General features: G+C 34.0%; 3 protein-coding genes across 5 annotated transcripts; 1 reads left to right on the plus strand and 2 right to left on the minus strand.

Moving 5' to 3' along the window:
- Positions 1-48: 48 nt before the first annotated feature.
- Positions 49-4,195, minus strand: LOC108323217 (MDIS1-interacting receptor like kinase 2). The gene is made up of 2 exons (XM_017555591.2): positions 877-4,195; positions 49-665 (listed from the first exon to the last, which is right to left on the minus strand). Exons 1-2 carry the CDS (start codon positions 4,181-4,183, stop codon positions 289-291), a joined length of 3,684 nt encoding a protein of 1,227 aa, XP_017411080.1. The 5' UTR covers positions 4,184-4,195; the 3' UTR covers positions 49-288.
- Positions 4,196-11,618: 7,423 nt separating this feature from the next.
- LOC108323258 (MDIS1-interacting receptor like kinase 2) lies at positions 11,619-15,877 on the plus strand. Its single transcript, XM_017555651.2, has 2 exons — positions 11,619-15,090; positions 15,393-15,877. Exons 1-2 carry the CDS (start codon positions 11,784-11,786, stop codon positions 15,767-15,769), a joined length of 3,684 nt encoding a protein of 1,227 aa, XP_017411140.1. The 5' UTR covers positions 11,619-11,783; the 3' UTR covers positions 15,770-15,877.
- Positions 15,878-16,507: 630 nt separating this feature from the next.
- Positions 16,508-23,493, minus strand: LOC108323259 (protein PHOSPHATE STARVATION RESPONSE 1). Of its 3 annotated transcripts, none has more exons than XM_017555653.2 (9): positions 23,261-23,493; positions 21,631-21,694; positions 20,879-21,533; positions 20,567-20,780; positions 20,405-20,481; positions 20,287-20,326; positions 19,055-19,112; positions 18,297-18,366; positions 16,508-17,067 (listed from the first exon to the last, which is right to left on the minus strand). In XM_017555653.2, exons 3-9 carry the CDS (start codon positions 21,524-21,526, stop codon positions 16,708-16,710), a joined length of 1,467 nt encoding a protein of 488 aa, XP_017411142.2. In that variant the 5' UTR covers positions 21,527-21,533; positions 21,631-21,694; positions 23,261-23,493; the 3' UTR covers positions 16,508-16,707. The 3 variants fall into 3 exon arrangements, with proteins under 3 accessions (XP_017411142.2, XP_017411143.2, XP_052728265.1); XM_017555654.2 differs by having other exon boundaries at positions 20,567-20,768; positions 23,261-23,490; XM_052872305.1 differs by lacking the exon at positions 23,261-23,493 and adding an exon at positions 23,052-23,241.
- Between the last annotated feature and the right edge of the window lie 1,403 nt (positions 23,494-24,896).

Consider the following 24,896-nt stretch of genomic DNA (forward strand, 5'->3'; position numbering starts at 1 on the left):
TGGACAAATGCTACAAACAACTTTAAATATAAAAGGCAAAAGCAAAAGTGTAATCAAGAGACAAAAAGCTGTTTTATTTATAAGACTAAAACATCGACGCACACAAAAGCAAATTTGCTACTATTGGAACAATGCATTGACTAATTCAGACATAGATATACATGTTTCAATCATCAAGGCCCAACCTTAATTTCAACTTTCAAAGTCAAGACCAGTTTTAATGCATAGTATGACCAGTTAAATGCGTGTGGAAAATGAAAATAACATATTTGTACTAGTTATGACACACTATTTCTGGAAGCCTCTAAGCTTGTTCATGGTTATCAAGCTAAATGGCTGGGAAAGATAAGGCTGAGTAGTAGCCGATAGTTCTTGAGCCACAGCACGCATGATGGGTCTGGACTCTGGAGACTCACGTATGCATGCCAAAGCTATGGTCATTGTGAACACCACTGCTTCTGCCAATTGGCCTGTAGGAGGTGGAAGCCTTTGATCAAGCACGTCCTTCAGTAGCACCTGTGCTTCCTCCGTTGATGACAAATACTTGTTTGAAGACAGTGTACCCAACAGTTCTCCAGGATGCTTTCCCATCAATATCTCCATCACCACCACTCCAAAACTATACACGTCACACTTCTCCGTCACTCTCATTGTTTGTGCTAGTTCTGCAAGTTTCAACTTTTCTCAGTCTCATCACACCCTTTAATTTACATATATACACAATTTGTTAAGAAAGAAACTAAATATTGTGTCTAGAATATAAAACATGTTTTTAAGCTGTCAGAAACATTTAACAGAACATATTAAAGACTGCCTTAGTATGATGCATACGATATAGTATAATATACTGTAATTTAAATTGAATGGATGATGTACCTGGAGCCATGTAACCATAGGATCCAGCAACTGAGGTCCACGTTGAAGTGTCTGAGCTTAGTAGCTTTGCTGTGCCAAAATCTGCAAGACGAGGTTCTAAATCGGAGTCTAGTAGTATGTTATTCAGTGTTACATCCCGGTGCACGATTTGTGGGGAACAATCTGTGTGCAGGTATGAAATTGCATGTGCTATTCCTTGCACAATTTTTAGCCTTTTGGCCCACCTTAGCTCCAATTGTCCTTCCTCTCCGTACAACACTTTTGCCAAACTTCCTCTGTCTATATATTCGTAAACCAAGAACATTTGTCCCCTGCAAGAACAGAACCCATAAAGCTTTATTATATTGCGGTGTCTCACTCCTGTAAGTGCTTCTATCTCATTCAAAAAGCTCAGGCGGTTCATTGGTGGAATGTCATCGGAGTCTGATATGTTGAGCCTCTTCACAGCAACGACCTGACCTGTGAGCAACTGTGCTCTATAAACACTTCCGAATCCTCCTTTTCCGATGCAGTACTTGTCATTGAAGTCATTGGTGGCCTTAACAAGATCAGAAAATGTGAATTTTTCATCTCTTCCCCACACCACGCTGATAGGCTGATCACTTTTTTCATTGCTTTTGGACTCTTCATCAGCGTGTTTTATGATATGCCGCCGGCGAAGTATTGCTCCAACACTAATTATCCCAATTAATACACAAACTGGAATGATAACCCCAAGAAGAACCTTTTTGTTAACTCCTCCAGATTTGTCCGTGGAAAGTGATTTGGGGCAAGTTAATCCTTCTATCTCACCACACAAACCTGAGTTCCCAGCATAGGCTTCAGCAGTCGCTGTCTCGAAAACACGGCCTGTGGGGATTGAACCACTCAGTTTGTTGTAAGAAAAATCAACAGATTGAAGGCTGAGCATGCTTGAAAATGATCGTGGGATTGTCCCTGATAGTTGGTTGTGTGACACATTGAGAATCTCCAATGCTATTAACTTTTCAAGGTTTTGGGGAAGAGCCCCGGAAAGAGAGTTGCTGCTGATGTCCAACATGATTTGCAGCGAGAACAGATTGCCAAGTTCTTCTGGTATCTCCCCATATAGACTGTTATGGCTTAAATTCAGGCTCAGCAAGCCGTCACAATCACCAATTTCTTTAGGAATGCTTCCGCCGAAGTTGTTATTTGATAAATCAAGAAAATTTAGCTTAGCCAATCTCCCATAACTCTTTGGGATTTCTCCTGATAAATGGTTACTGCTCAAATTCAATCTAAAAAGCCGGCTTAGATTTCCGATTTCAGGTGGGATACTACCAGTGAATTCATTGGAATGAAGGTTTAGATACCCTAATTGACTCAGCTTACTTAGCGCAGAAGGAATTTTTCCAGAAAGTTTGTTGTTTCCCATATCCATACTGGTTAAGTTGGCGCACCCGCCCCACTCCGGGGAGAGCTCACCAACCAGTTGGTTTGTACTAAGTGATATCAAAACGAGATTTGGGAGAACCCCAAATGCGTCTGTGATGTTTCCACTGAGCTGGTTATTATCAAGCCGCACTCTAACTAGTGGTGAACAATTTCTCAAGGACTTTGGCAATGGCCCTGAAAAGCTGTTGTTATTGACAGCCAAAACAGTTAGCTGGCCACCACTGCACAAGTCAATTGGCAGTTCTCCATAAAAGCTGTTGTTTGAAAGGTAGACATCAGTCAAAGAAGGATTTCCCTTTCCAAATTCTCTAGGAATTCTGCCACTGAAGTTATTGCTGAACACTGAAAAATTTCTTAAAGCAGTTAGTTGAGCAATGGTTGCTGGCAACTCCCCATACAAGTTATTGCTGTTGACATCAAAGATTTCAAGAGAGGTAAAATTTCCAATATCCGCGTGAATGATTCCAGAGAGTTCATTGAAGAAAAGATTGATGACTTGAACGTTTGTCAAATCCCAAAGTGTTGATGGAATCGGACCAGAGAATTGGTTTTGTGAAAGGTCTAACTTTACCATTTCCTTCAGGTTTCCAATCTCTACAGGAATGGAACCAGAGAAAGTATTATTGTACAGAAAGAGGTAGTTAATTCTTTTCAACAGGCCAATCTCCGGAGGAATCTTTCCAGTAAAATTATTGTTTTGGACTTGCAAGGAGATAAGCTGGGTCCAATTAGAGAGGAGCGTAGCAGAAAGTTCACCAGAAAAGGAATTATCTGATAATCCCAGTTCTGATATTTTAGTCAGATTAGCTAATGACATAGGCAAAGGACCAGTCAAATGATTCACCGCTAAACTCAAGAAGGATAGATTTCTGCACAGGCCAAGCTCCGAAGGAACTGTAGAGTTAAAAGAATTTATACTGAGATCAAGATGCCACAGCTCCCTAAGTTGGCCTAAGGAAGAAGGGATCTTTCCATGGGCAGAAATGTTATTCAGTTCAAGAATTTGAAGCCTAGATATCAATCCTATCTCAGTGGGAACAGGACCAGTAAACAAGTTATTACCAATACGAAGTTCTTTGAGATTAGAAAGCAAGGACAAGTTGGGGGACAGCTTTCCTCCAAACCCATTGTTGGTGAGGTTGAGGAATTCTAGCTTGCCCAAATTGCTATACAAAGATTCTGGAATAGTTCCATTCCATCCATTCTGAGAGATGTCAAGATATGTCAAGTTATGGCACTCCAGTACGAAACTCGGGAATTGACCAGTGAGTGTTGGATTTAGATGTAAAGCAAGGCGTGTCAAGGAAGGCATGCATGAATATTGGGACCAGTGAAGAGGAGTTATAAAATAATTTGATCCAAGGTCCATGTACCATACCTTAGGTAGATTCATGAGCTGATAAGGAATGGTGCCATTGAGATTGTTGTTGTAAAGGCTGAGATATCGAAGCTCCCTTAGCTGGCCTAGTTCTTTAGGCAGTGCATCTTCAAATAAGTTGTTCCCCAAGTCCAAAAGTGTGAGCTTGGAGAGGTTAGCAATTGCTGGTGGTATTGACCCCTCAAAGTTGTTGGCATTGAGGTTGAGTTGGGTGAGGTTAGGGAGGGAAGCAAAATCCAAGACAGTGATAGTCCCAGTGATATTGGCACCAGACAAGTTTATCTCTAAGACTGTTGTGCTGGTATTGTCACAAACAATGGCATCCCAAAAGCAAAGGTTGGTTAGGTTGGTGAGGGACCATGAGTTTAGAGAAGGAGGAAGAGGAGGTGTTAGACTGTTTTTCCATTTGACAAGTGCTTCTGCTTCTGCTGTTGGTGATGAAGCGATTCTCAAAGGAAACAAACACAGGAAGATAATTGGAAGGACTAGAGTGTGAAGCCTTTGAAAATTAGTCATGTCTAGCTAGCATTTGGCGTGGTCTCTTTGAAATGGTTTAGTCTCTTATATAGCAGAATCGGTTCCTGTTTCTATTGATGAAAGTCAGAAAGTAAATTTGAAGATTATGAGAACAGAAGTATGTGGTAGGGTTTACACAATGTGATTCACAGTGTCACCATAATTATGTTATCAAAGATATGATAGTCTTCACTCGGAGTTGATTATTGACCTGAGAAGCACCATCACATTTTTATATTCAGCTAAGAACGCCTTTGTTTTGTTGAAAGTCAAAAATAAATTAATTATTTTTTAATTTCTTCGTAATTTTGTATATGTTTAATTGACTTTTCATTAGATTTTTTTTTGTTACTCAAAATTTTTATATTTTTTGTGATTAAGTATTATTGTTTAATTTTTAGTTAATTGAGTGTTGTTAATATTGTTTTATATTAAACATGAAAATTCATATTTTTTGATGAAAATAAAGAATCAAAATGATAAGATAAAATAAGAGTCATAATATTCTATTAATAAAAATATTAAACAGTAAGAACTCAGTTAAAAAATTTAAAAATTTTAAGTTCTTGAATTTTTTTTAATAACAATTCAATTAAAAATATATAAATTTATGGGAGACTAAAACTTTTTTTATCTAATTACTATACTTACTTATAATTATGTATCATAAATTTGTTAACTTTTAAGAATATTTTATAATTATATGAAAAAAATCATAATTTTGGACAACTTCTTTAAGTTTTATACTTTTTTAAATATTTGGACCCAATTTAACCCTAGATCTACTACAATTATTTATATTACTATAAAAATAATTTAATTATTTAAAATATAAAGAACATGTGAATTAAGAATTACTTTAAAATATATACATTTTAAAATTTAAGCAGTAAAATCAGGAAAAATAATAGGAAAATTAAAATTGCGAACTGGAAATTAAAGAGACTAAAAATACATTTTTTAACCTTAAAATTATTTGCAAATCGCATTACTATAAGTAAATCTTTAAGTGAATAACTTATTAAATTATTTAAGTAGAAAAAAAATAATGAATAATCATGATTCTATACATAATTATAATATGTTTTATTGATGATATATATCCTCAAATGTTTATATAAGTTTATTATAATAAAAAAAATTATATTTTCTTATGTTTACTAATCTCATATTGTATAGATTTCGAGATTAAAAGCAAATTTGAGATTTCGGAAGTTAATTCTATCTTAATAAACTTGAAATTGAAACATATTTTAATAGGATTTTTTAATTCTTTTATGTAAAATAATTTAATGAAAGTAAAGTATCTTTACCAATAATAATCCCTTAGACTACATGAGTTGGTCAATCCATGTAAAGTGTGACAACTTAGAATAATATTAAAGTCAATTTATTATCGTAATATTAAGTCATAAACCAAAAAAGATTTAATTGAATATGGTCCAAGTTGTTTTCGGAATGCAATTTTGCATGTGAACACAAGAAAATACAGATTATTATTATTAGAGCTTTTTCTTATTGCATTCATTACGAAAATAATGTTGGAGGAAACTCAGGTCCACGAACCCTTTTGGGGTTTTTACCAATATGAGAAACATTTCTACAAAACACAACAAATGAATGTTTAGAAAAAACATAAAGAAATAAATTAACCTTTAAATACCTTTTCTTTGAGGTTGGATATTAATTTATGTTTGAAGTAATATTTTAGAAATTCGTATTTTACATTAATAAATAGTAAAATATGTATTTAAAACATTAGAAAATACCATTATTTGAACAAAATATAATAGTTTAAAAATATAAATTAAAGGTTTCAATCTTACAATTAATTCGACTCACTGTTTTTTTATTATTTTTCTCCAAAAATAATTATATTTAAAGTTTTTTTAAGATTCCTTTGTGTTTCGGTAGAATTGTGGAGGCCGAGATACGTGCGTAATGAATCACCTCCGCTCCTTCCAGTGATACTGTTATCGTCGCGTCTCCTTCCTGCGTAAAGCTCTTTGAGGGAAAATGGGCTGGGTACCTGTAAAGACACTCCGACGCTCAAGTCAGAAAAAGGATGGATCGAATCTTTTTCAGTTTAAAACGAAGAAGAAAAACAATATTCTCTTTCTTAATTTCTCTCCAAAGGGGAAAAACATACCTTTTTTCCTCCTGCCTTTTCATATTTATCCTAGTAATTAAAATGAACCGTTTACCTTAAAATCCGGTTGGTTGAGAATCTGACTCTCTGGAAAATACAACCGTTAAGTCGTGCTTGATACTGGGTTAGTTGACTCCGTGATTCGCGGCGTTATAACCGGATACATCCAACCGCTTGCTTCTTAACTTCTTAGGATTAAGATGTCAATTTTGACTGAAATTGACCGATCGCCCTTGAGTTCAATCAATAGACGATCGTTAGACAACGATCGCTTATGATGGTTGATGTCAAGGGTGGTGAAGACCAACCTAGGATGTCTCTAAACGATCGTTCCTCTTAATAAGTGGACGATCATTTAGGAACGATTGTAAACTGTCTATCTTCAGTGGTCGCCAGGGTTATTAATCGATTGGTTCAGGTAACCTACCATACACTTTGTTTTTTAATTTAAGAAAAGCATTTCAATTTTATATAATTTTGAGTAATTTATGATAAATAGTTTTAAAAATAAGTCAAAAAAATAATTTAGTAATTTTCTTGCAAATTAAAATGATAGTTTCTAATGACAATCCTTTGTGAACTAAAAATAAAGTCAATTTACAATATATAAATAAATGTAAATATTATTTTACAAGTCGATTTTGTATGATTTAGTTAGACTTAAAATTTACTTCATTATATAAAACTTTGACATGAGGGGACCATAAGGAATGTATTTCGAGATTTATATTTGTCTCAAGATGAAAAAAGAATAAAGTTGATAAAATCCAAATTATTCTTCTGAAATTAAGTCAATTAATAATTAATCTCATGTAATTCAGCTAATCAAATTCATGTAATTAGGTTATTAAACATTATGTAATTATGTTGTGCATAACTATATTTGAAAGTAATTATAAATATTATTAATTTATATCATTTCAAAAGTAAATTGTTCCAACTGACTTAGGATTTTAGATCCACTAATACGTCCAAATGGTTTCATCTTATCATAAATATTTAATTTCACATAATCTCATACACTTGATTATAGTTCTGGAAGACTTATGCATTGAACTAGATTTAAAGATTTTGCACATGTCATATAAATATCCATTCACGTCAAGTCACACCCTAAGAACTAAGTTCTTCTTATACGTAAATTTATTTCAACCTACTAGATGTAATTTTTTTCACACCAATTATAGAAATCTCCATCAACTTACCACCTAATATTTTCCTCCATGTGTAATTTCGCCAAAAAATCCCCATTTAATCATACAACCAATGTTCATATTATTTCTTTATTGAAAATAACTACATTTACATCATACATATATCAAACCAACAACATACAATAGATTATGACACATGTGCGGGCTCTACTTGATCCCACTCACATACCAACAATAGAGTATGGTTAAATCCTAACTCTATTGTATCACACATCCATATTAAAACAGTATATTATGGCTTAATCTTAGCTCTACTTGATCACACATCGCATCCACACATTTTCATTTAAAAAATCTTCAAACATTTATTTTTATACATACAATCTTCCCATTTTGCTCAACAATCACATAATATGGGCCAACAAGACAAATTTGGATTTCTTTTAATACAAAGGCTTCTTCAGCGAGCATTCTCACTTGCCCAATGAGATACCTTTTATAAGTATACCCTCCAACGAACATTTGACTTGCTTAGCAACCAAATCCCTTTCAGTTTTCTAGATTTCAATTATTTTTTTTTCTCAGTGAGGGGATTGGCTTGTCCATTAAGCAAGTATTGAAATCTCATGACAAAATAATTCCCTCGACGAAACTAGATTTTTCCAATGATCCAGGTGTTAACTTCTTAACAAGCGTATCGAATCATTCAAGTAATATAAAATGGTAAGATCATGTATCATTTCCCAATATACTCGTGTAATATTATATAATCATACAATTAATAACTCATAGACTAAAGAGTAGTTCAGGAATCAAAGATTATGTCCTGAAATAAATTGATAAAGAATAAAGTGTGGACTTTAAAGGTTGAAGACACTTAGGAATGGAAAAACATTATAAATGCCATGGAACATCATTGTTGGGATAGATTTCACCGGCTTCACTCTCGTGCATACACAAACTCATATCCACTCCATCAAAACACTAATGTTATCCTGCAAGAACACTCAAGCTTTAATCCCTTAAGTGAGAGAACCCAAGCTTCCTAATTAAACGTTAATCTATTGATCACTCAACAACAAACCCACATTAAGATATAAGGTTTAAGACAACTAATGAGTCAAGTTCTACCACTAGATACAAGCTTCACTAGGCCTCTGTTTGCTCTCTAAAAAGTGACCACATAGTGCAAGAAGCACCGCCTTGATTTTAGAATCTCCCTCTTTTGATGTTCTTCTTACTTCTCTAGGTTGTCAAGCTCTTTGATTTGGTAGAGAGTCTTCCTGTTACAAAACAAGATACAAAAAGAAGGGACTAGATATATAAATTAATAGGTGTAACCCAAAACAAATGTATTTACTAAAGTAAGATAAAAGCGAGGGTTAAACAAGTTAGAAACTAGAGAAGAGTTGATTTTGTTAATAAAATGTGACTCAGATAATGATAAGAATTAACATTATCACCAACCACCTTTAGTTTTATAAGTTTTAATAAAATGAATTTTGCTCAAAAAATAGTTTACTTGCCCAAATACCTAAACAGTGTTTTTCTCAAAGAATTGTTCAACAAGTCTCAACTCGCTTAACAACTAAAACGACTTGAGCTCTCTAAATTTGAAAAATTAGAATTTCACTCGCCTAACAAGTGTGCATAATTTTAGAAAAAATTATAGATATAATGGTGTTTTTTCATTAGCTACAACAAGTGTTTTTATCTCTTTTACATATCAGAACAAATACATTTTAGTTTTAAAATGATAACATGAGTAATTTAAACCAACCTAATATATCAATCATCAATTTATTCTTCAATCACATAACATTTCAATCAACATCTTACATCAATATTTAAAAACCATGTCTTGAAATCCATCCAATATGAAGGGTAACTTTCTTATAATGAAATCATTCAACTTATAGTATTAATAGAAAAATATGTTAGATTTCTCCTCAACTAAGTTCTTAAAACTCTAGCTCTCACATGATATTATACTTGAACACAAAAATTCGTATCAATCATCTAAACATATCCTAACAGTCCTATCTAAATAGATATCTATCCTTGAGTCCTTTTGAGCCCTTTTGAGCCACATGTAATAATTGTAGAACACATACAAATAAAATTTCTAAAAATTGATTCAGAAGAAGGAGTAAAAGGAAACTTATTCAAAAGAGAATTATGACACGCTAGGATTATTCTACTTTACATCAGTATTTTTACGACGGTCTCTCATCTTGAACATGTTGATAATAAAATTAAAGACTATACAAAGAAAAGGAAAGAAAATAATTTTAAAGAAATTGTGGTCTTTATAAAATGGAACTCAATTAATCATTTTTTTATTTATAATTTTTTTAAATCTATTAATTTTCAATTTTTGGGAAACTAAAATTAAAGTTTTTCTTTTCGGAAATCAAAAATCAAACTCATTCATTTTTTAAGAATGAAAAATATATTTAAACCTCGTTCTCTTTTATATGTAATAATTCTCACTCAAATTTTTTGGGGTAATTATTTTTTATTTAAAAAAAAAGACTAATCTCTGTTTTATTCTTAAAATCTTTGTATTCTCATATTATAAAGTGATAATTAATTCATAATTTTATTTTTTCAAAAGCGTTATTATATAAAGTAAAATAAAATATTCACTTAAAATAGTCCATCCGACCTATTTTGGTTTAGTCTGTTAAGAAGGAATTGGATTGAGGTGGTCTGTCAGGTCCAGATTTGTAACATTTCTCATTGAAAGATGGATTGACCCGTCATTTTTATATTTTTAAACATTTTTTACTTTTATTTGTTTAAATACTTTTATATTTTTTAATCATATAAATATTTTTTAAGCTCTTAATTAATTAACCAATGTTTTTAATTAAATAAATTAAAATAATTAGTATTACATGTTAAATTACTTTCCTAACTAATAATTTAAGTGTTAAAGATAAAAGTAATAATATTATTATATATTTACATCCTTAAGAAAATATAATATAGAAAATTTAATCTTTTAATTAAATTTTTTATTTTAATTTTAATTTTTAATTTAAAAATAAAAAAGACCAGCGGACTAGCCTGTCGTGTCCTACATTTAACCTGTCAATTTAGCATGTTAAATAGGCCAAACCAACATATATTGACAGATTGAAAATGTTAACCCGTTCTGGCCCATTTTAAGCAAGCTGACGGGTCAACCCGTACACCGTGACCCACCTCTAAACATAATATTAATATCTGACTTTTAAAAATAAATATATAATTTTTTTAATATTAAAAAACTGAAGATAAAGATTAATCTTTGAAGTATTTGTTGGGTTGGGCTAAATAAATGACTAACTCTTCAACTATACATGAAACTTTTCATTGTATGCTTACTGGAAAATTTTCATTTTCGATATGCATTGTAAACACAAATTTCGTTTTCCAACACCATAAACTTAAATGACTAGTCTGTCTTTGTTTGTGTATTTGTGAAGCTTAATAACGCAAATTCAAATCTTCTCTCTTTTCTACATTTCTGCATTGGTTGAACCCACCTTATGTGTTTGGAAATTTGAAAACACAGTAAATGAAAATTCACACTTTCCAAAACAGCATATGCAGAATGAAGCGTGTTACCAACATTTACTTCCTCAGCAAAAGTATTTTTTACTAGTTTTTTAAGAATATTTGTTCAATGACACTCTTACATATGTTAATTAAGAATAAATAATTGACACATTTTTAAGCGTATTCTTTTAGTATGTTCTTCGATGCAACTTGAGATGTCGCGTCACATAGGAAAATATGAATCACCATGACAACGAGTTGGACTATAACCAAACTACTTGATTTTCTATTATTTGATGCTTTTTATTGAATACCATATGGAAGCTTTTTGCAAGTGCCGCAAACACTGTCATTCCTTTTAGGATGGAACATCTAAAATGTGAATGATAAATCCATTTGTGCTTCTTAAAATAATGATAATTAATGTTAAAGTCAACCAAACAAATCAACCAAGTAAGACTATCTAGCTTGCAAATTGCAACGCATATCTTTGTTTTTAAAAATAAGCAATGCAGTTATAATCAATCAAAACAAACCACATGGCGTGGACCAATTCACCATGTAGTTTTTTATGTTTTCCTTGTATTTACATTTAGAGTTTGTGCCTTTCATTAACAGAAACTAACTCACTCATTTCAAGATTGAATTATTTTTTCAGAATATGTTTGAAAATTCTGAAGCGTTAAGAGAAATGGATTCTGCTATATAAGTGAGTTAAAGATTTACATAGAGGTCATGCCAAGTGCTAGACATGACAACTTTCCAAAAGGTTCATGCTTTAGTCTTTCATATACTCTTGCTAGCTTTGCTTCCATTGAAAATCGCTTCATCACTAACAGCAGAAGCAGAAGCCCTTGTCAAATGGAAAAACAGTTTATCCTCTCCTCTTCCTCCTTCTCAAGACTCATGGTCCCTCACCAACCTTTCCAACCTTTGCATTTGGGATGCCATTGTTTGTGACAATACCAACACAACAGTCTCAGAGATAAACTTGTCTGGTGCTAATCTCACTGGGACTCTCTCTGCCTTGGATTTTGCTTCCCTCCCTAACCTCACCCAACTCAACCTCAATGCCAACAACTTTGGGGGGTCAATACCATCAGAAATTGGCAAACTCTCCAAGCTCACACTATTGGACTTGGGGAACAACTTATTTGAAGACTCACTGCCTAAAGAACTAGGCCAGCTAAGGGAGCTTCGATATCTCAGCCTTTACAACAACAATCTCAATGGCACCATTCCTTATCAGCTCATGAATCTACCTAAGGTATGGTACATGAACCTCGGATCAAATTATTTCATAACTCCTCTTCACTGGTCCCAATATTCATGCATGCCTTCCTTGACACGCCTTGCTTTACATCTAAATCCATCACTCACTGGTCAATTCCCGAGTTTCATACTTGAGTGCCATAACTTGACATACCTTGACATCTCTCAGAATGGATGGAATGACACTATTCCAGAATCTTTGTATAGCAATTTGGGCAAGCTAGAATACCTCAACCTCACCAACAACGGGTTTGGAGGAAAGCTGTCACCCAACTTGTACATGCTTTCTAATCTCAAAGAACTTCGTATTAGTTATAACATGTTTAATGGTCCTGTTCCCACTGAGTTAGGATTGATATCTGGGCTTCAACTTCTTGAAATGAAGAGTATTTCTGCCTATGGGAAGATCCCTTCTTCCTTAGGCCAACTTAGGGAGCTGTGGCATCTTGATCTCAGTATAAATTCTTTTAACTCTACAGTTCCTTCGGAGCTTGGCCTGTGCAAAAATCTATCTTTCTTGAGCTTAGCAGTGAATGATTTGACTGGTCCTTTGCCTATGTCATTAGCTAATCTGACTAAAATATCAGAACTGGGATTATCAGATAACTCCTTTTCTGGTGAACTTTCTGCTACGCTTTTCTCTAACTGGACCCAGTTGATCTCCTTGCAAATCCAAAACAATAACTTTACAGGAAAGCTTCCTCCACATATTGGCCTGTTGAAAAAACTTAACTTTCTCTACCTGCACAATAATCACTTCTCTGGTCCCATTCCTGTGGAGATTGGAAACCTGAAGGAATTGACATGGTTAGACCTTTCACAAAACCAATTCTCTGGCCCAATTCCATCAACTCTTTGGAATCTGACTAACATTCAACTCATGAATCTTTACTTCAATGAGCTCTCTGGAACCATCCCCACGGATATTGGAAACTTGACCTCACTCCAAATCTTTGATGTCAGCAACAATAAATTGTATGGGGAGTTGCCAGCAACCATTGCTCAACTAACTGCTTTAAGAAATTTTTCAGTGTTCAGCAATAACTTCACTGGCAGCCTTCCTAGACAATTTGGAAAGATTAATCCTTCTTTGACCTGCGTCTACCTTTCAAACAACAGTTTCTCAGGAGAACTGCCACCTGACATATGCAGTGGGGGCAAACTAATTATTTTTGCAATCAATAACAACAGCTTTTCAGGGCCATTGCCAAAGTCCTTGAGAAATTGTCCATCACTTATTAGAGTTCGGCTTGATGATAACCAGCTCAGTGGAAACATCACAGACGCATTTGGGGTTCTCCCAAATCTTGTTTTTATCTCACTTAATACAAACCAACTAGTGGGTGAGCTATCTCCCGAGTGGGGCGAGTGTGCCAGCTTAACCAATATGAATATGGGAAGCAACAAACTTTCTGGAAAAATTCCTTCTGCGCTAAGTAAGTTGAGTCAATTAAGGTATCTAAGCCTTCATTCCAATGAATTCACTGGTAGTATCCCACCCGAAATCGGAAATCTAAGCCTGCTTTACTCGTTCAATTTGAGCAGTAACCATTTATCCGGAGAAATCCCAAAGAGTTATGGGAGATTGGCTAAGCTAAATTTTCTTGATTTATCAAATAACAACTTCAGTGGAAGCATTCCTAAAGAAATCGGTGATTGTGATGGCTTACTGAGCCTGAATTTAAGCCATAACAGTCTATCTGGGGAGATACCAGATGAACTTGGCAATCTGTTCTCACTGCAAATAATGTTGGACATCAGCGGCAACTCTCTTTCCGGGGCTCTTCCCCAAAACCTTGAAAAGTTAACAGCATTGGAAATTCTCAATGTGTCACACAACCATCTATCAGGGACAATCCCACGATCATTTTCAAGCATGCTCAGCCTTCAATCTATTGATTTTTCTTATAACAAGCTGAGTGGTTCAATCCCCACAGGCCGTGTTTTCCAGACAGCAACTGCTGAAGCCTATGCAGGAAACTCAGGTTTGTGCGGTGAGATAAAAGGATTAACATGCCCCAAATCACTTTCCCCGGACAAATCTGGAGGAGTTAACAAAAAGGTTCTTCTTGGGTTTATCATACCAGTTTGTGTATTAATTGGGATGATTAGTGTTGGAGCAATACTTCGCCGGCGGCATATCATAAAAAACCTTGATGAAGTGTCCAAAAGCAATGAAAAAAGTGATCAGCCTATCAGCGTGGTGTGTGGAAGAGATGGAAAATTCACATTTTCTGATCTTGTTAAGGCCACCGATGACTTCAATGACAAGTACTGCGTTGGAAAAGGAGGATTCGGAAGTGTTTATAGAGCACAATTACCCACAGGTCAAGTCGTTGCTGTGAAGAGGCTCAACATATCATACTCCGATGACATTCAACCAATGAACCGCCATAGCTTTTTGAATGAGATAGAAGCACTTACAGGTGTGAGACACCGCAATATAATAAAGCTTTATGGATTCTGTTCTTGCAGGGGACAAATGTTCTTGGTTTATGAATACATAGACAGAGGAAGTTTGGAAAAAGTGTTGTACGGAGAGGAAGGAAAATTGGAGCTAAGCTGGGCCACAAGGATAAAAATTGTGCAAGGAATAGCACATGCAATTTCATACCTGCACACAGATTGCTCCCCACAAATTGTGCACCGGGATGTAACACTGAATAACATACTACTAGACTTCGACTTTGAACCCCGTCTTGCAGATTTTGGCACAGCAAAGCTCCTAAGCTCAGACGCTTCAACGTGGACTTCAGTTGCTGGATCCTATGGTTACATGGCTCCAGGTACATCATCCAATCTATTTAAATTACAGTATGTATACTATATAATATGCATCACGATAAGGCATTCTTTAATATGTTCCGTAAGATGATTCTGACAATTTAAAAACATTTGTTACATGATTTGCTTTTTAAATAGAACCGCCATAGCTTTTTGTCTTGTTTCTTTCTTATTAAATTGTGTATTTACGGTTTTTTTATCAATGTCTGAATGTACTCTTGTGTCACGTACAAGGCTTTGGAGTTTTATTCAGTGTATATAAATTAAAGTGTGTGATGAGACTGAGAAAAGTTGAAATTTGCAGAACTGGCACAAACAATGAGAGTGACGGAGAAGTGTGACGTGTATAGTTTTGGAGTGGTGGTGATGGAGATATTGATGGGAAAGCATCCTGGAGAACTGTTGGGTACACTGTCTTCAAACAAGTATTTGTCATCAACGGAGGAAGCACAGGTGCTACTGAAGGACGTGCTTGATCAAAGGCTTCCACCTCCTACAGGCCAATTGGCAGAAGCAGTGGTGTTCACAATGACCATAGCTTTGGCATGCATACGTGAGTCTCCAGAGTCCAGACCCATCATGCGTGCTGTGGCTCAAGAACTATCGGCTACTACTCAGCCTTATCTTTCCCAGCCATTTACCATGATTACCATGAACAAGCTTAGAGGCTTCCAGAAGTAGTTTCATGTGGTACAATCGTTCTGGGTTTGTGTTCTGTTGATATTTAAAGTGAAATTTAGAAAAAGAATTTTATGACGATAGCAGATGAAGCAAATTTGGTTGTGTGTATATTTTCTTTATTTGTTCGAAAAAGAGCACAACTTGTTTTTGTGGTAGTATAGTATGCATCAAGATCGCATCCGTTTTCACTAAACAAGTTTCATAGAAAATAAATTTACTTTACATAGCAATTAACTTTAAACAGGACCATATATGGAAAATGGGTTCTGCAAGTAACCTGAGTACTTGCAGAACTTTGATGAGCTGGAAGTTGTAACTTTGAGGAGAGTATATGACCTCGATTTCGCACACACCTTTCCAGTAGCGATGGCAACAAGGACGAAGTAGTGATGGATGGCAAATCTAATAGCCAGATTACATTTCCTTCCACCGTTGTTAATAAGAACAAAAGTAGATTTATATTTTATAGGTTCTAAATTAATACGACTTCTTTTTTGTGTTTTCTAAGTTTCCCTTTCTTACAAGGATTGAAAGCATAATTTATCCCTTCGGATAGCTTAAAATAAACAGTTCATGTGGGAGATGTACGTAATAACGTAGGAATTAGGATGGTAGTATTTGATAAGATGCTGTCCTAATTCATTCCTCATTTAGGATCTGAGATTTACCCATTATCTGGACTGTACACTAGAATCTCATTCTAACTAGGATGCTAAATAAGAAGTTTGAAGAACGACATGATCAAAAATTTGGCTCATCATTTGTGTAACAAAATGACAGATACATATGCAAGTCCTCATTGAACACAGCAGGACGGAGGGGGATTCAAGTTATGGAGCACTAGACATCAATCTACCAAGTCTTCCTTACTAAATAAAAATCTTGAATGAATCAGTATCGTCTTGTCAGTTCAATGCTGATTCAGTAGATCATATGGCTTAATCCTCAGTCCTTTGACGCTTTGGGGCTTGAGAACTATCTTCACTAGCATGTTGCTTAGGATTCTCAGATGCTTTACATTCAGCAGGATCCTGCTTCTCATCCACTTTCGATGAGCTTTCCTCAACTTTGGTACTGCCATTTGCTTGATCAGGTCCTGACTCGCAAAGATCCACTTTGACAGTTTCGGAATCAGTTTTGGCTGTAGAATCTTTCATGACATCAGAAGAAACTCCAGATGGACTATCACCGGCAGATGATGCCTTAAATGTTTCAATGCCAGATTTGCACTGTTTCTCAAACATCATTTGAAGGTACCTTCCTTGTTCTTCTATTCGCAGCTGTAGATTTCTTTGAATCTAACAAAAAATAAGAGAGAAATGTATCAAGATCACACCATTGGAAAAAAGATATTCGAACAAAAGTCCCATACCCCAAAATTGTAGTAGGCACCTATGAGCCAAATAATATAATAGAAATTACTTCAATGCTTCCAAGAAAAAACCAAAAGTTCTCACCATTGTAGCCAGGGATTATGTGGTTAAATATAGTAATCATATCCTTTTATGCCTCTCAAAATAAAAAGGGTAGAAAGATAAAGAAAAAACACAAAGTTCAAAAGAAAGTTTACAAGACTTGTCAATTCAATGAACATGCTTTGTTTATAAAGAGAATTAAAATCACCTCTTCCAGTTTTGTGAGAAAAAGTTTAATCAAGTATTACCCAGTAAAGTTTCACATAATGAAAGTCACCAAAACGTCAGCTTTCACGGGGTAATGCTTTGATAAGGACTTAGGTATGGGGTGTCTAAGTTCAACATTGAATAGTATGAGAAGCTTAATAAGTTACTTAAGTGTTAGATTCTCCCTTCATTAGCAGCTAGCTGATGCTTGCCAACTGGGAAGTTCAGAAATTACGGGAAGTCAGCCTGATCAGCAGGTTATGAAGGTTTTGGGAGTAGGAAAGTATCCTCTTCTCAAAAGAACTAGATTATTCTGTTAAGAGTTTAATTTCATAAATTTTAGAAATATTTATCTTCCTCCACAACCTTTATGGGAAACACTTTCCTAGCCTCTTGGCAGGTTTCCCTTAAGGTATTTTTTAAGTGTGATAGTAGATAGTACTTGCAGAGGGGTAGGGTTGGTCTTTTGAACAGCTTCTGTCTGTTGTTGATTGCTTAGTAGCTTTTGGATGATTCAGGATCCTCCTGTTTTCTACTACAATTATCTACAATGAAGTGAAACTAATCTATTGACTATATATCGAGACAGCTTTGTACTCAAACAAAAAATAAGAGTAAAAAGGCACCGAACATGAGAGGAATAGTAAACCATATTAACTCCTTGGCAAGTTACATTCTTCGATTCCTTTCACCAAGCTCACAAACACCGGTTGAAGTTCATAAGGCTAGCAAGTTCTGAAAGCTTATTCTCACTATTTCCATGAAGCTATAAATGATGAATTTTGATAGTCATGCTGTGACAGAAGTACACCTTGAAAACTAGCCTTGGAATCACATTTCTAGATTTTTAACAATTCAATGATCACATTAGAAGAAAATTTCCAGAATTTTAACAGAGTTTATACCTCAAGCTGTTCATGCAACCGCTTCTGAACCTCCATCTGCAGTCGCAGAGCTTCAGTGATCTCAATACCACTGTCAACAATTCAGTGATAAAATCATCGTAACAATTAGTATTAATGTCTGTGCATGCGTCCAATATGAGCAAAAACTCTACATAGTGCCATTAAATATTAATAATACTCTCGTAACTCTTGTCCTAGATGGGCCAACAAAAAGCTCTTTCATGATTCCAACATACCACTAAAAAGAACATTGATGCAGACTGTCACTATCTATAAATCCTCCTCTTTTTTATTACTTCCATGTATATTCATTCTTTAACCTTTCCCTAATTTTTTGTTTATCCACCTGTTATCTTCTCCAGTTAAGTGATAAGATTAGGATAATTACTGCCAACAGAAGAAATAAGCTTACAGGGATGAAATCCCATGCAAGTTGAATACTAGTGCTGTAAGTGTTAGTGTCAGTCTCTAGGATCCTAAAATTTTCCAGCCAAACAGAACAAATAACTAACACCGATGAAAAATGGAAAACCTACGGCAAACACATTTTAAGTTCCAACAGCCATGTTTTCTTAAAATTTAGACTTTGCATTAAAATTTGAAGAGAAGAATACAACATATTTAACATATGCTGAAAATATATATTAGCAAAGTCTTATCATAGAACAAAGTGTTGCTGAACAGTTTGATGTATCAATTTTCATTGAAATACAAAACTACAAAAGAGAATTTTAAATGGAAATACATAGTTTACTTACGTTTTCAAATCTAGAGATGATATCTCTTCAATTGGACTTAGTTTTTTCTCGGCAGCTCCTGCCAATAGTAGTCAACAAATTGTGCATTTTAGGACCACAAAGAGAAGGTTCACTGCTCTAGATTTCAAGAGATATACAACACGCTACTTCAAGACATCAAATGCATGGCAACAGGCAAATAACAGACTTCAAATAGAGATAGGTCTCATAAACTTTCCAATATATAAAATCTCAGCCTAAAATTAAAATAAGAGAATATTAGGTTGCTTAGAGTAATTTGAAAGCTCAAAAACTCTTATATTCTCTTTGGTTTTCAGAAAACAGGCTTGATTATATTTTAATCACAAAAGTTTGATGCGAAAAATATTTCCCCCCCCCCCCTAATTTAAAAAATAAAAATAAAAAAAGTCTCTCAATTTTAAAAGAATAAGCTTTTAGTCCCCAAGTACTAAATTTGAGGGACAAAACGATTTTTTCAAAACCATTTTTAGTCCTTAAAGAGTATATTTAAGAGACCAAAACTGCATTTTTAATATTTGAGGAACTTAACTGATTTTTTTTTTAAATTAGGGACCATAACCGGTTTCCCCCAAATTTGAAGGACTAAATACATAATTAAAAATAAACAATTGTGTTTACACATGTGTTGGTGCATACCAAGAGATACTTGAATGTGAGTCCACATATATGAAAGCTGTAACCTATTACTGAATACAGGCCATATGAGTTCACTTCTAAAACATGATACATTTAGCATTTTCACAACTAAGTCAAGTCAAATATAGGAAAAAAATCCATGGAAACTTGCATGTTAAATGGTTTCATAATAAAGTAGCAAATGACGAGGCAAAAGACAAGAAAAAAAAAAGGTCATATACCATAAACAAAAGATGAAGCCAAAAACATGTAACAAAAATATTACTCACAAAGGGATTAGGATCCACTGGCAAAAAATGTAAGACTTCACTTGCACCATTCAATAACTTCTTATAGAAGGTGTTATTTTGTTTGAAAAGCATATTTTGTGTAAAATTCCAATTATTTTTTATAGAAAGCAAATTAGCTTCCTATCAATATGAAATTCTATGAGAATCATTATCTCGGTAAAAGCTTTTGCAGAAGTTTCACACATCAAAGTGTTATTCAATAGCCAATGATCTCCTCATCCTTACGTGCAAAACATTATCTATACAGTATACAGATGGTATATATCCAAAGAATATCTTGTGTACCTTCAGATGACTCAGGCCTATATCTAGCTGTCCTGTATTTCTGCATTTCATCAAGCAATATGCTTTACCAAACACATGCAAGGAAACAAACTAGGAGGACAAAGCAAATGGTATACACCTGTAAGTGGCTTTTAACATGGTATATAGTTAGTCCTTCAACTTTCATAAGCTTCAGCACACCTTTAGGTGTAGCTCCTGTAAAAAGAAAATGGGAAAAAATGAGCCAGAAGTTTAAGAACTAAAGCCTTTCTCTGAAAAGAGAGAAAGAAGATCAACATACTTTCACTCCCACCAAGTTGGTTGACAGCCTCCACAAATGCCTCATGAAGTTCAGGTGTCCAGCGCATTCGTGGCTTGGAAGGTACTGAATTTGCTGACGAAGATGGGGCAACACCAACACGATTTTCTCCAGATGAAACACTAAGTTGTTGATGGCTTTGGGATTGGTGTCCTATGGGAAGCTGTGAAGATGAATTTGAGGCCTGGTACAACGCCTTATGAAACAAAATGAGTTTCTAACACATTCCTTGAATAAATAGCTAATAATTATAATCTGCAACTCATGCTGGTTTGATAAACTAAAAAATTTAACCTTCGGTTCAAGATCTTGAATGTTGTCAGCAAGAAGATCATTCCAATTAGCAGTCAAGGGATCATCATCACCGATTAACTGGTTAGCCCACTCCTGCCAATCACTTCGCTTAGTAGAATACTCTTCATTTGCCATAATATTGCAGGCATTGCTTTCTGCTTGACTATTATCAATTGAGGTATTGGCAGGGAAATCAAGAAAGCCAGATAGGGAATCTGAATGCCAGGAAACACTGTTTCCATTGGAATAAGGTGTTGATGTTGTAGAAGGTAATGGTTCACTATTTGAAGAATAAGATAATGGCAGTGAAGCCTTGTTACTCATTGACTGTGAAATAAAAGGAGTATTTATAGGGTGCTTTTCATGAGATGAAAAGGATGAGTGATGAAGATCAGTTGAATATCCAGGAGAAGATGAAAACATATGCCCAACAGCTCCGCTGGTAGTTAAATGATTTGAATGAGTAAAAGGTTTTGGTTTAAGCGCTTTTTCCATAAATGCTGGCTGAGAATCAGATAATTTGGGGCATGTCCCTTCTAGAGGCATTGAAAGGACAGGCAACGATGAAGGAAATGCTTCAGACATCCCCATGTTATTGTGTTGCTTAGCATTTGATCTTTCAATAGAGAAAGTAGAACGTGCTTCCATAATTTTCCTAAATTATTAATTGAAAGGATAAAAGTGTCAGCTATCTAGTCAAACTGGGCAAAAGCTTTCAGACTTTACATTTTCCCTTGGATGGTAATGCTTACCAGTAAAATTCTACGAAGGTTGTTTTTTGTTCTTGATCCCCAAACCAGACAAGTTGTCATCAATCTTCACAACATGAAAGAAAGAAAGAAAGATACCTTAGCATCAGTTAACCAAAATTAAAGCAACTCACTTGTGACAAAATTGTTTCTTTAGATTATATAACAACGTAATGAATGTAACACAAATAAAAATATTGTGTAATCATAAACACAAATCTAAACATGAACATATGAACAATTTAAAAACCTTAAACCATCATAACTGTTAATCACAAACCTTGAAATTGAGTAAAAGGTAAATATCCAATACCCAGGATTTCAATGTACTTGAAATACACAAACTAGCTTTCTGGAAGTTACTGTTAATTAAATTTACACTCTTCTTGTTTAGATATTAACACCTATCTCCTTCGCAACTCCGTTGCTTTGGTATTTTGAAGGGTAATTTGTGAATTGCTCAGATATAAAAATAGGGAGGAACGTCTTTCTTACAACAATGATTGGCAATGCATAATATATAAAGCAAAGGAGGTAAACTTCTATGGGAGATACAACTGTGTAAATTATAACTACAAAATATGTTTTGGTACACTTCTATTTGTCAAAATAAACTGATGGTGCAACAAAAATCAGACACTGAGTATCACAGTATGAATGAAAAAGAAAGGGGTTGAGTGGAAATTTTAGGAGCATGCCGGACGACCCTTTAAGTGTTATTTTATTATACACTGTCCTAAAGAATAGAAGATGAAGTAAGAGAGAAAAATAAAAACTTTCTCAGTTCCCCTTGACAGAAAAAAATGCGTTACTGTCATCATGCAACAGGAAACAAAGTCTGCAAATTACACATCCAACTGAAATGTATGTATAAGTGAAAACATCTAGGTTAACTATCAACTTCACCATCGAGTAAAAGTTTAGTTTACGCAGACATCAAGAATGACGAGTTTACGCAGACATACAAAAGTTGCACACGGATAACGAGAAAATGCATTTTCTCACCCTCATAAACTGCAAACATCAAGTTTCACTGTTGCATTATGCATTATTCATAGTAGACAAAAGATAAGCAACAAAAAGTTCTGTCCGTATCCCAGACTCTACCAATTTTCAGTTTCTTCCCAACTGTTTTCACACAGTTCAAACTTCAAAGTGTTAAAGGTGCTCAAAAAACAACACAGATAAATCAACCCAATATGCAAGCCACCACTGTCAGGCCCATCTATGAAAAGTAATTAAAAAAATTGTATAAACTGATGATCAAGCATATCCATAGCAAAAAGAATAAAACCCCATAGGACACAATTCACACTCCACAAACAAATCTTCACAAGATATGCATAGCAAAACGCATGCAAACTCAGAACCTATAGAATTAATATAAAAGAAAAAATTGGGTAAATTAGGAACAGACTTCCTACCAACGTTAACCGGTAGAACCAGCATACAAAGAAAAGGAAATAGAAGCCACCCAATGCGAATTGGGTCCAACAATCAACGAAAAAGGGGGGAATTTAAGAAAAAGGTATTTTCGCAAATAACAGAAAATACAGAAGAGAAAGAAGAAGAAGAAGAAGAAGGAGGAGAAGGGGCAGGCAAATTCACGAAATCGGCTGCGTCAAACTCTTACCCGTAAAGGGTTCACGTGAAGCTGGAAACTTTGATGCAAACTAGGGCAGGTGCTTTAAATTCCGTCACCGGCAAGGAGAAGGTTGGGTGCTGGCGAGAGGTGACGAACGAATGCTCTATGGCTTTGGCTCCTTTTGGAGGAATAGCGGAACCAACCCTACGCGCCAGCGTGGCGCGTGAAGATCACTCTGGGTTATTGAATTACTGGGTGGTAGTACCATATACCGTTCATTCCAAAATGTAATAACGTCTGATTTGTAACGTAGGACCTTGTCTTAGACTATAGTCATCATGGGAACCCAACACAAAATATCTAACGGTGTACATGTCAGGTTCAGGTTATTTGGTTTGTACCCTATTATTACCAAAATTTCTTTCATTTTCCTCAAAAGCCAAAACCAAATTCATAATTGCTTTATAGTGCCAAAGTCATTTTTATATTATAAGATTTTTTACTATAATATTTGTTAAGATATATTAATATTTTAAAATATAATATAATAACATGTATTTAATTTATGCATTTGAAATTACCTTGTCCGGTATTGTCAATAACAACTTATTCAAATTGAAAAATTAATATATCATTAATTTTCGTAAAGTAGCAAAGTTTGAGCTTAGTTTTTGGCTCGAAATTTCTTTAAATTTTAGTGCTTCCAAAAGGTTAAAATTTTTATTTTTATTCTTAGTTTCGTATGTATGTTTTGTGAAAGGTGAAATAATCATTTAAAATAATATTCGTTATTATTTTTTAAAAAATGTTTAGGTCTCTAAATTATTTTTTTTTCATATATCTTAGAAGAGAGTTTAAAAGTAAAAATAACGATACCAGATTTAGGAATTAAAACAGCCCAAAAAATATTTAAATAAAGATAAAAATTAAAATATTTATTATATAAAGATTAATGTAAAATTACTTTTCAAAAAAGTAAAATAAAAACACGGATGGGATAAAAAGTATATTTAAGTTTTTTAAAATAATTAAAGATGTTTTTAAAGGTAAATATTAATTATGATCATTAATTAAAAATTGATTATATTATAATAAATATATAGGACAAATAAAAATATTAAATCTTAGTTTTAAATTTTTTTAACTTATATAAATTAATGTTTATCTTTCAAAGTTTGTTTTCTTGCTTTAAAAGTTATATATTAAAAAGCAATTAAACATATCTTTAAATGAGTTTGTTTAATGCACACTTAATAAACTTTTATTCTAGTATGTAACCATGAATATGTAATTTATTAATAAATATAGGGGAAATTTTAGAATTATATATACCACAATAATCACATAAAAATAACATGTAGTTTTTATGTTTAACATGGATGATTTTTAGTTATAATTTTTTTTTTTGTCTTTATCCACTCTTTAGTTTTTTTTTTCTCGCATTTGGATTTTTATTAATTGCATAATACTTGAATTATAAATATGATTATCTGATCAATTATCATAATTGTATATCGTGATAGTTTTGTGATGTTTTTATGTGTAAATAGAATATCTTGAGGTGTGAAAAGTGTTTTGATGTTTTAATTGTTTAAAGCTAGTTTCACATCTTAGGAAAGCTAAGAATTTTTTATTTTAATTGTTTGCTTGAAAATGATTTTGTATATTATGAATTTGTGTTATT

Source organism: Vigna angularis, chromosome 2 (assembly GCF_016808095.1).
Source record: "Vigna angularis cultivar LongXiaoDou No.4 chromosome 2, ASM1680809v1, whole genome shotgun sequence".
Lineage (NCBI taxonomy): Eukaryota > Viridiplantae > Streptophyta > Magnoliopsida > Fabales > Fabaceae > Vigna > Vigna angularis.

Excerpts from the sequence above, each read along its gene's own strand:
- LOC108323217 (XM_017555591.2), bottom strand. The coding sequence starts at position 4,183 with ATGACTAATTTTCAAAGGCTTCACACTCTAGTCCTTCCAATTATCTTC. Across the intron at positions 666-876 it reads CTATGGTTACATGGCTCCAG|AACTAGCACAAACAATGAGA; the intron begins GTACATCATCCA and ends TGAAACTTGCAG.
- LOC108323258 (XM_017555651.2), top strand. The coding sequence starts at position 11,784 with ATGACAACTTTCCAAAAGGTTCATGCTTTAGTCTTTCATATACTCTTG. Across the intron at positions 15,091-15,392 it reads CTATGGTTACATGGCTCCAG|AACTGGCACAAACAATGAGA; the intron begins GTACATCATCCA and ends TGAAATTTGCAG.
- LOC108323259 (XM_017555653.2), bottom strand. The coding sequence starts at position 21,526 with ATGGAAGCACGTTCTACTTTCTCTATTGAAAGATCAAATGCTAAGCAA. Across the intron at positions 20,781-20,878 it reads TTCAAGATCTTGAACCGAAG|GCGTTGTACCAGGCCTCAAA; the intron begins GTTAAATTTTTT and ends TTGTTTCATAAG. Across the intron at positions 17,068-18,296 it reads GGTTGCATGAACAGCTTGAG|ATTCAAAGAAATCTACAGCT; the intron begins GTATAAACTCTG and ends ATTTTTTGTTAG.